General features: G+C 53.8%; 2 protein-coding genes across 2 annotated transcripts; one reads left to right on the top strand and one right to left on the bottom strand.

Annotated features, from left to right (window-relative positions):
* Positions 1–3,226: 3,226 nt before the first annotated feature.
* Positions 3,227–6,217, top strand: CABS01_15897 (chitin recognition protein; the record flags this gene model as incomplete). The annotated part of the gene is made up of 4 exons (XM_060549230.1): positions 3,227–3,525; positions 3,575–3,902; positions 3,956–5,891; positions 5,973–6,217. 4 exons carry the CDS (start codon positions 3,227–3,229, stop codon positions 6,215–6,217), a joined length of 2,808 nt encoding a protein of 935 aa, XP_060390842.1.
* A 792-nt stretch (positions 6,218–7,009) lies between these two features.
* Positions 7,010–8,875, bottom strand: CABS01_15896 (uncharacterized protein; the record flags this gene model as incomplete). The annotated part of the gene is made up of 1 exon (XM_060549229.1): positions 7,010–8,875. One exon carries the CDS (start codon positions 8,873–8,875, stop codon positions 7,010–7,012), a length of 1,866 nt encoding a protein of 621 aa, XP_060390841.1.
* Positions 8,876–10,480: the final 1,605 nt, after the last annotated feature.

Below are 10,480 nucleotides of genomic sequence, written 5' to 3'. Positions count from 1 at the left end.
GCCTAATAGTCGACCGATGAGAAGACTGGTGTACACCACCAAAAGCGTGTCCGGGTTCCTAACGGGTCTCGGCAACCTGAACTGACAATCAACTCTCGGCTCTTGGCGTGCCGAGCCTCATAGTTTGAGGACGTTGAGCATCTAGTTCGGTACGATAACAAGCAATGCTGAGAAGAGGGCGTTCGAGCTGTTGTGGCGAAGAGCGAGTTGAAGGCAAAGTCCATGGCCAGATGAACGGAGGACAGCCCGTATCGTAGGGTTGTGGCGTTTGGCAATGACCGAGAATACCGCAAACAGCCATGCGGAGAAGACGTACTTGCCTTTTCCAACGACGTCACCTGTAAGAACAACGAATGGTCCGATAATGGACTTGATAGGTATACCAATTCCGGAGGGGGAGGGGTGTGGCGTCGGGGCGTACTGGAGTTATGAACAGCCCAACCTTATCCAACAAAGTCGCAGCCGGAATGTCGGCACGTCAGTCAGCGCAGATCATGAAGCTGATGTGGAATGCTGTTGGGTACAAGACAGCAATCAAATGATATTTCATTAGCACAACAAATCTGCTTGCGAGTGGACCATCACACGATCCGAGAAGCAGTGTCTCCGTGATATGCTACACAAACGCACCAGCCGATGACTATTCTACTTTACCCAGTCCCACGCCCGTGGTTCACCTGGGCTCGGCTGGCACCGCTGGTTCCCGATTCTGGGGATTAACTTGGAAGCAAACTTTTGGGTTCGGATCGATCTGGTCCAGTGACGATGTACGATGTCTTGTGGTGGGGATGTGCACGATTGACTTGATCTTCCTGCATGCTGCATCTGCAAGGCTTTGTTCGCTTCCGTCCGGCGGCGTCGAGTTTAGATGATGTTCAAAGTTTCTTCATCTACAATTGTCCATGATTGTCAAAGCTTTGCTTGTGATACCAAGCTGCCGGATCGTCTCTATGCGTCTGTTCTGACCTAAAGTACATGGCTTACCTACCTAGGTAGTACTCTACTCTAGTATTCTATGCTTCCATGCTTCCGTGCTCTGCTTTAAGTACTACCACGCTCATTCTTCGAGCTGCTAATGTGTTTAGGGGGGGCAAGCTGTCAATGCCAAGAGCACATGGCCTCGAGGTCAGAGTGTCAGTGAAAGGAGCTTGAACCAAACAATGGGACACACTTTGGGGCCAGATGGGCTAGATACTAGATTACAAGGAGAAAACTCCACCAAAACCTGGCAAAGGCCTGGCCAAGAAGTTACCAAAATGGTCAAGATGGTCGTGTGTCAGGGGGGACGGGCTCACCTGCGGTGGTGCAGCAATGCCAAGGGTCTAGGTTTCCCCACGTTGCAGTGCTCTCACCCTCACCCTCTCTCTCTCTCTCTCCTCGGAGAAGCCAAGGGTTTTACGAGCGTAGACTTGTCTACTATTCGCAGAGACCGAAAGAGTAGATGAGTACTACCTTACGCTAGGAGAGAAAGAAGAGAGTGGAGGGTGAGGGAGAGGCTCAGCATAGAGGCTATGGAAGGAATGAAAGATGGGATCGGCCGGGAACCCGCCCTGCCCCGTCCGCATCCGTCCAAAATTTCTATTTTCCTCTCCGATCTTGTGAGAGCGAAGAACCAAAGTTTCTTGTCTTGGCCCAGTTCGTCCGAAGACGCTACTGTCAGGCACCAAGACCGTCTTCGAACTAGAACCCCCCTGCTAGCCATGCCTCTTCCCACAGCGTGTGGACGTTCTCGACCCTGAAATCATGGGATGGAATGGGCGTGGAATTGGAGCGGGTGCTTGTCTTGCATCTAACTTTTTCTCGATTTCGTTCACACAAACCAGCCAAAGTCCACACGCATATATACGACAAGCACGCACACGCACGCACGAGATCGGTTCTCTGAAGCGAAAGAAAAGCGCCACCCCGGCTTTCCCAGGAGCGGCAGGGCTTGTCTCTGTTCTTATCCGTACCGGTCCTGGCTGACTTTCTTTCTTCGCCCGGCGAGATCTGGGTTAGGCTGTGGTCCTCGGATCTGTGATCCAAAGATGTTTGCCCGCAGCGTGGCATTCTGTCCCATAATCCATCGGACCATCACACAACTCGAGGCAGAAACCCCATGGGTGATGGAGCGAGAGAGTGAGGTATAGGTATTCCCGTCGGTGCGTCTCCGTCAAGCCACTTGGCGTTGCTACGGCGTCCCACATCTGCTCGACGGTCCGTCAAAGTCGCAACCGGTGGCTTGTTCCGTCTGCTAGCCCCGCCATGACCGCGTTGCTCTCGTGGGGTGTGCTGGCTGTGACTTGTGGTCTCGCCTTCGACCTTTCCGCCCATCTCGCCTCTCTCTCTCTCGTTTATCCGTACCTTTACGTCGGTTCGATCATGACCTCTATCCGTTTGTCCTTCTTGTCGGTTTTCTTCGCTGTCTTCGGCATGGTCTCACCCTAACAATCTTGCCCATCAAATCTTTTTTATCGGCCCCGAACTGGTGCCATCTTGGCGCCAGATGGACTTTTCTGTATAGCTAGGCAAGGAAGAAATGTGTGGGACGATGTGCGGAGTGAATCGAGGAACAAGCGCGCGTCATTGCCGTTCTCTATCTCTCTTTCTTTGCCCATTCTTACCGATTCCATTGAATCCATGATGTGGTTCTCTTTGCTACCCGTCCCGGACGGCGCGAGCTTGGAGGGGAGGGTCCCTTTCGACGCCACGCTAACTTTCCCGTACCCGGTAGACCTGCTCCCAAGCTAGCCCTCGCGATCCTCCAATTTCCATTGTGGTATTGCTCGGTCCTCCCCGTCGGATGGGGATTGGGGATGGGAGGGGTGTGGGGCGCGGGCGTGTAAGTGGTGTTGGTGTGTGTCTTTTTGCGGTCATCGCCAAATCTGGGCTATGCGAGAAGTCTCTCATGGAGAATGTCACTGCTGCCGTTTTCTACTGCGACATCGAACATGAACGCCTCCCCCCGGTCTTTCGTCTCCCCTGTATATAACACTGGGTACCGCACGGGTTCCTCATGATGTTTATTCTTTCTCGGTATCCCTCTATCAAGGTGCTTCAGTATCCTAATAAAGAAAGCCTAAGAGCACTCATTTATCTCTTAGGTTGTTTTCTCCGAGTTTGTTTGTTTTCCTTGAAGACAATCTTTTGAAGAGCAGTCGACTCTTACGACTTACATCAACCTAAATCACCGGGTCTCTTAGTAATATCTTTCTTTTCCATTTTTTCAGTAACAACTTGAGTCATCATGCGTTGGACTCCTGTTGTACTAGCTACCCTTGCAGGGCTACAAGCAGCTCATGCTCACGATGAGGATGAAGTTCCTCACCCCAACATGGTATTGCCTCGTCTTCGCGATGTAGATGAGTTGAGACAGAGACGGAATGCTTTTGAGCCCTGGAACCCGCCGACGGTAGCCAACAAGCCACGCGCGGACCGCGTGAAACTCAGCCCTCGCCAGACGTCATCAATTCCGTTGGGAGACAACTCGCAGTGTGGAGGAACATATGGCAGGTGTGCGGATGGATACTGCTGTTCCGCATCTGGGTATGTTGCAACTGCCTCACTTTTGGTTCTTGACTAACAACGCAACTAGATGGTGTGGTCAGTCTGAGGAGTACTGCGCGTCCCCGGATTGCCAGATCAACTATGGTCCTGCATGTGACGGCAACGAGAAGCCTAATGGTCCGGATACTTCAAACTACGCAAGGCCAAAGAACGGTGATGTTCCCTATGGTGGCGTTGGCATCTACGCATGCGTCAACCAGGGTGATGTCGCCATCACATATGATGATGGCCCTTACATCTACACCGCTGCCATGTTGGATGCCTTCAAGGCTCATGGTGCCGTCGCTACTTGGTTCATCACGGGTAACAATATTGGTAAGGGCATGATCAATGTCAACTACCGCGATGTCATCACAGTAAGCCTCTCAGCTTAATTTTTTCATGATTCACCTATTCTGACCTCTTTCAGCGAATGATTGCAGATGGTCATCAGGTTGCTAGCCACACATGGTCCCACGAGAACCTGGATCAGATGACGCTTGCCCAGCGCAAGAACCAGATGGTCTACAATGAGATCGCCTTCATGGACATCCTCGGCTTCTTCCCTACCTACATGCGCCCGCCTTACTCCATCTGCGGAGCCGAGTGCCAGGGACAGATGGCCGACCTGGGCTACCACATCACCTACTTCGATCTCGACACCCAGGGTTACCTCCACACCCCCGCCGACCAGATTCAATTCAGCGTGAACCTCTGGGACCAGGCCATGCTGGCCCGCACGCCTTGCAACGGCAGCTACCTACACATCGAGCACGACATCCACCAGTACATCGCCACGACCCTGACGAACCACATCCTCGACTCCGTCGTCGCCAACGGCTGGAACGCCGTCACCGTCGGCACCTGCCTCGGCGACCCCCCAGAGAACTGGTACCGCGGCGCCGTCCCGGCCTACAACTTCAAGATCACCCCGGTCAGCTCAAAGGTCTGCTCCAGCACCTCCAGCTCGTCCAGCTCGACCAAGACATCTTCGTCCACCCGCACCTCGTCCGCGACCTCCACTTCGACAGCCGTCTCCACCAACGGCCAGTGCGGTTCCACTGTCGGCTTCACCTGCCAGGGCTCCGCCTACGGTAACTGCTGCTCCGGCGCCGGATGGTGCGGTTCCACCTCCGTCTATTGCGGCACGAGCTGCCAGTCCAAGTACGGCACCTGCGGAAGCTCAGCATCCAACACTACTTCTTCTTCGAGCAGTGGCACCTCATCAGGTAGGACCTCTTCCTCGTCCACCCGCAGCGGCACCAGCAGCAGCGGCAGCTCTTCTCGCACCGGCACGTCGAGCTCCAGCTCTCGCACTGGTACCAGCAGCAGCTCGTCTCGCACGGGTACTAGCAGCAGTTCATCTCGTACCGGCACCTCCAGCTCGTCCACTCGCAGCGGATCATCATCGTCGTCTAACACTCGCTCGTCCTCAGGTTCTTCCTCAGGCACCGGCACAGCGTCCGCCTCCAGCTCCGCCGCCTCGTCCACCTCGACGCTTCCCGTTTCCACCGGCGGCGACTGCGGCGCCGCCAGCGGAAAGCAGTGCTTCGGCTCGACCTTCGGTAACTGCTGCTCCGTCTACAACTACTGCGGTAGCACCGCCGCACACTGCGGAACAGGCTGCCAGTCCGCCTTCGGCACCTGCAACAGCACATCATCCGCTTCCGGCAGCTCCTCTTCGAGCGGCGCCAGCTCTTCCGGTGCGGCCAGCAGCTCCGGCTCAGCCTCCGCTAGCGGCACGTCCTCCGCCTCCGCCGTCCTCCCCAGCACCTCGCTCGTCTCCACCGACGGCTCATGCGGTGCCGCGGCCGGCAAGTCCTGCACGGGAAGCACCTTCGGCACATGCTGCTCCGTCTACAACTACTGCGGTACCACCGATGCCCACTGCGGCACGGGCTGCCAACCAGGCTACGGCTCCTGCAACGGCACGACCGCCGCTTCGAGCTCAGGCGCCGCCGCAGGCTCCTCCTCCGCAGCGACCCCGGCCTCCTCCGGTGTCGCAGGCGGCAGCACGACCGCCAACGCCGCCGCCGCGACAAACACAAACATCTCCAAGAACGGCGAGTGCGCCGGCACAAACGGCTACAACTGCCTCGGCTCCAACTTTGGCGACTGCTGCTCCCCCTACAACTACTGCGGTAACACCACCGCTCACTGCGACACGGGCTGCCAGTCCGGCTTCGGCAAGTGCTCCGGCACGGGCGCCAACGTCGCCGTCTCGCTCAACGGCAACTGCGGCTCCACGAACGGCGGGTCGACATGCGCGGGCTCGACGTTTGGCAACTGCTGCTCGGCGTACGGATACTGCGGTAGCACGTCTGCTTTCTGCGGCACGGGATGCCAGTCTGGATACGGTACCTGTGGTGAGTAGAATTACATATTTTGGCTTATATGACCTTGCTAATACGAATTTGTTTTTGGCTAATTAGGTTAAATTTTCACAGATACCTCTTCCGGGTCCGGTACTACCGCCGCAACCCCCGCGGCCACATCCGCGGCAGCATCCACCGTCAAGACGGTCAGCACCATCGGCGCGGCCTGTGGTTCGGCTGCCAATGCCAAATGTGGTGACGGCTTCTGCTGTACGGTGCTCAACGTCTGCGCTAGCAGTAAGCTCCTGTTTGTCACGAACCCGGCTTGTTATGCCGCTGTGGGTTGCCAGACGAGTTGGAGTAGCAGTTGTGCTTAAACAACGTGTGTAATGCATAATACAATGGGGAGCGAAGCGTTTACTGAGAGGAGGGGGGAGATTTAAAAGTTGGAATTACTCGTTTCTGGTTTGACTTTTGTTTTTTAAACATGGTCTCTCATTTATTTGGACTTTTTCACCAAAGAGGCGTTGAGGATTACTGGGAGCTTACACCATCGATATTGATAGAGCGATCGATACTACTCACCCTGAGGTACTTACTACCTACCATCATTGATTATACCATAATACAGAATGGCAATTGACCATCACCTGAAGTCTCCCATTGCTTTGACCAACTCCTGTTATTATGACTTCTACCGTCACTTAGAGAGTCATTTCATCTTAATTAGTGATCCTGATTGTTCTGGGTGGCCACCTTCATTCACTTTGGGGGTTCTTCAGTTTGATTCATGGTTTTATTGTTCTCAATGTGTATTTTGATGTCCTTGTTCTCGTGAGCTCAAACTCAAAGCCATTGTTCACATGGATTTGCATCCTTGCTCATTCCTCCGAGATTCTTGGGCATTTCCTGATGGGTATCTTGGTTACAAACAAGCCAGAGCAAAGAAGCCAAAGCATAGGGGGCATCTCAAGGGTTCCATCACCCAAAACCCTCCGTTAACTCCTGAAAGCCAAAACCTTCTTCATCTCTCATTGTCGTTCATCGTGGATGCACTCAGTATGAGAAATGCGGTCGGTCAGCAAAGAAGAAAGAAGTGGCCACCAATATGTCCCGGTTCAACGGGTATAGCAAACCCCCAGAACCCGATACCCTGGAAGCATGTACGATTACTGCATCTGTCGCATGAACTGGCGGTACTCCTGGTACTGCCGGAAATCCTTCTCGACGAGATGAATCTGCTGAACGAGATACTCCGAGGCCTGCTTCAGCTGCGCCATCCGACTGACGATATCGCCAACGTCCTTGACTCCACCCGGAAGTTGAGGTGCCTCGCCGGGACGGGCACCAAGCGCCAGGCCCTGCGCATCTCTAGCGAAGCCAGCCATCTTGTAGACAAGCGTCTGCATGCGCTCAACACGCTTGTTGCCGGCGTTGACGCTCTCCTCGTAGCGCTCCTTCTCGAGACGGGAAGCCTCAAACATGGCCGAAATGGCCTCGCTATAGAACTTTTGGGCGCGGGCCTCAAAGTCGTGGGCCTCCATGACGAACTTGCGGAGGGCGTCGCCTTCGGCGGAGGTGACGTAGGCGCCGCGGGGCGCGTCGGTGATGAGGGGCAAGGGACTGACCAGGCCGGCGTGCTCGGCGCGGAGGGCGTCGGCGTGCTTCATCTTGTCCTGGGCCTCGGCTTGCTTCTGGGCGATGAGGGTGGTGAGGCGGGCGATGCGCGAGGCGGAGGCTTGCTCTGCTGCGATCCAGGGGTTGATGGGAGGGGCTTGAGCTGTGGAAGCTTGAGCGGCGGAATCCTGAACAGCAGAGGCCTGATCACCGTTCTCATGAACAGTGGATTCCTGAATGTCAGCCAGGGGCGCGGGGATGGGCGCATCGGTCGGCAGGTTGGCGGCGGAGGGAGTACTGTAGATGGTCATGGGAGCCTCAGGAGCGCCATAGGCGACAGGATTGTTGTCGTTGTCAGAGGGGCCATCAGATAAGCCGACAGGCAAGGAAGCCTCCTGGTCGTTGCAGAAGCCAGCAGGGCCGCCGGGGTTGTAGCCAGCTGAGGCCATGCCATAGTCTCCGTAACCATAGTCGTCGTTGGCGAGGAAGGTGGAAGGCTCGCGAGTAGGACTGAAAGGGTTGCGATAGTTCACAATAGGGAAGTTGGCTGGGTTGCCATAGAGAGAGACGTTGCCAAGGTGCTCGTTGTCCTCACTCATGCCTGGCATGGGCATATCAGTGACTCTGGCAGGATTATTGAAGAGAGAGCCGTTGTCGAGGCGCTCCTCATCCCCCTTCATACCCGGGATAGGGTTGAGGAAGATATTGGGCGAGATAGGGCGATCCGGAAGGGGGAGTTCCAAAAGATCACCGATGGACGGGCTTCTGGGGGCTTCGGGCATGGGAGGGAGGATGGGACGCAAGTCCTTAGGGACCTCTTGTGCCTGGGCAAGGAAGTTGAGACGGGGAGTGTCCTTGTTCTCAAAGAAGGGGAGCGACGTGGTCGCCTCCTGAGCCAAGTGTCTTCTCTTGGACGATGGACCAGGCACCATATCCTCGACGGCAGAGGCTGGGCGCTTGTGGCTAGGGTGGCTGACGACAATAGCCTCGGGGTTCCAAGGGGTGCCGTCAATGTTGTGGACATAATCGCCAGTGATGTCTCCAGAGAGGATCTTCTTGTTGTGGTGATTGATGAGGCCTTGGACGGTCCAATCATTCAAGTGGTGAGCCACATCGGGGTTTTTGGCGTAGAAGTCCTTCTGGAACTCAAGAGCTTGACCCTCGAGAGCAAGCGAGGGCGAAGCGAGACAGAGTGCAATGACGAAGTGCGAGGGAGGCTCAACATTAGAGACATATTCCGCATTGACCTTCCAAAAGAGAGTGCAGTTGGAAGGGTCGGGAGTGTCGATGAAATAATCGATAGTCTTGATGAGTGTGCTGCGGTAAGTGTCCGAGACGGTCGCGGGAATGCGATTGACTATCATCTTCTTGTAGTCGATGATATCAACAAACTTCTCCTCTTCGGCGAAGTGATCCATTGTGACTGCTTTGTCTGCTGCTGGTATTGTGCTTGCGAAGGGTAGGCGAGTCTGCTCAGTGAAAATGAGCAAAGACTGTCAAAGAAGATTGCTGAAGCTAGGTCATGAACAATGAGATTCTATTGTAAGCCTGGTGCTGAGTTAGATGTACGGCTCTTCACTGACTTGCATGAGTGAGTATATATACCTGATTCAGAGGCCAAGACGTGAAGCCAATGGCTTCTTTTGACGATATTGCCTAGTGAATGGCGAGGGGAGAGAGAGGTAAGCGTGTGGAAAAGATCATCGACCGCTCTGGGGAAAGTTGTCAAGAGGAAGAAGAGAGGTTGCTCGGGGGACAGTGGGGGGGAAAGGTCGAACCTGCCGTGAGTCTGTCAATCTCTTCTGAGGAAGGAGCGATGGGTAGGTTAGGGCTGGTGAACACAGCCAGAGGTTGAATTTCTATAAGAACAAATCATGGTCAACAGCTATTGTGAAGAGGTGAGTCGGAATATACACGATTAGGCTTAATGATCCCAAGTCACGTGTTGAGGTATGAAGTGAGGCTGTTGATAAACGTGAAAAGGTGGGTACGAGATGTGAAGTAGTGAGGACGAAGCGTGTGAGGCTGGAGTGTGACGTTGGGGGAGACGAGGTGAAAGTGATTTCGAACAAGGCAATCGGCAATTTTACTAGACTGGCTTATGCTTCCAGTAGGCACTTGGCTTTAATTTTCTTCATCTCAGCCTGCCCCCTTTTGCCCCTCGATCTTGGTAGCCTTTGCTTTTTTCTTGCTTTTTTCTTGCTTTTTTCTTGCTTCATGTTGTATTGCCCTGTGTACCTATATAAAGCTGCAGTTGATATGTTCGAAAGGTCCAGTGGGCGATTCCCAGAGACGGTACGTTGAAAATTCAATCTTTCTCTGCAATTTGGGGTCCAAAAACGACTTAAATTTTGTGGTATCGACCATTTCCTCGTCTCCTTTCGTCTGATTCGGAGTAAGCGGATGAAGACTGGATTCAAGGTGGGATATCTCTAGCGGCATGTACGGTAAGGTAGAAAGACCTAGATTATATTCACAGGCGACCTCTGATGAATTCAATCGCACAATCATATGCGGTGTCGTGTTTGAACGTATAAAGGCTCAACTCACGCCTCTCGATGTATGTAAGCATTCCTGTTGCTGGGTTCCCATGTTTCCTGGTTTTGTCTGGCTGATGTCTGGCTTGATGGAATTCTGGATTTATTATTTCTCAAGAATTTTCCTAGTTATCTGCTGATACGATTGAAAGATTCCGTTCCACAATTTGTCTTTACTCTGTCGCCTTGTGCCTGAGATCTCTCAGAAGTCGTTCTTATTTAGTCCAATCTATGTCCGAACTGCTGGCGATGATTTGGGCCTAATCATCAAGATCATGGAGTCAGCTGCTAATCAGAAGCAGGTCTAGGAGAATAAAAGAGGGTGTTTGAAAGTATCTGTTCTAGGCGGGCACAGAGCGGAGGATAGGAAGAAGGATGGGTCTCATAGAAGAAGCTTGCTGACGAGGATGAGGTACTAGGTGAACGGGGAAATTTGCTCGCAGTCGCAGGCGTTCAAAGGTTGAGAAAATCAGCTATATGACGATG

Source organism: Colletotrichum abscissum (genome assembly GCF_030869225.1).
Source record: "Colletotrichum abscissum strain IMI 504890 chromosome Unknown Scaffold_76.1, whole genome shotgun sequence".
Lineage (NCBI taxonomy): Eukaryota > Fungi > Ascomycota > Sordariomycetes > Glomerellales > Glomerellaceae > Colletotrichum > Colletotrichum abscissum.
This window is presented reverse-complemented; position numbering and strand designations above follow the sequence as displayed.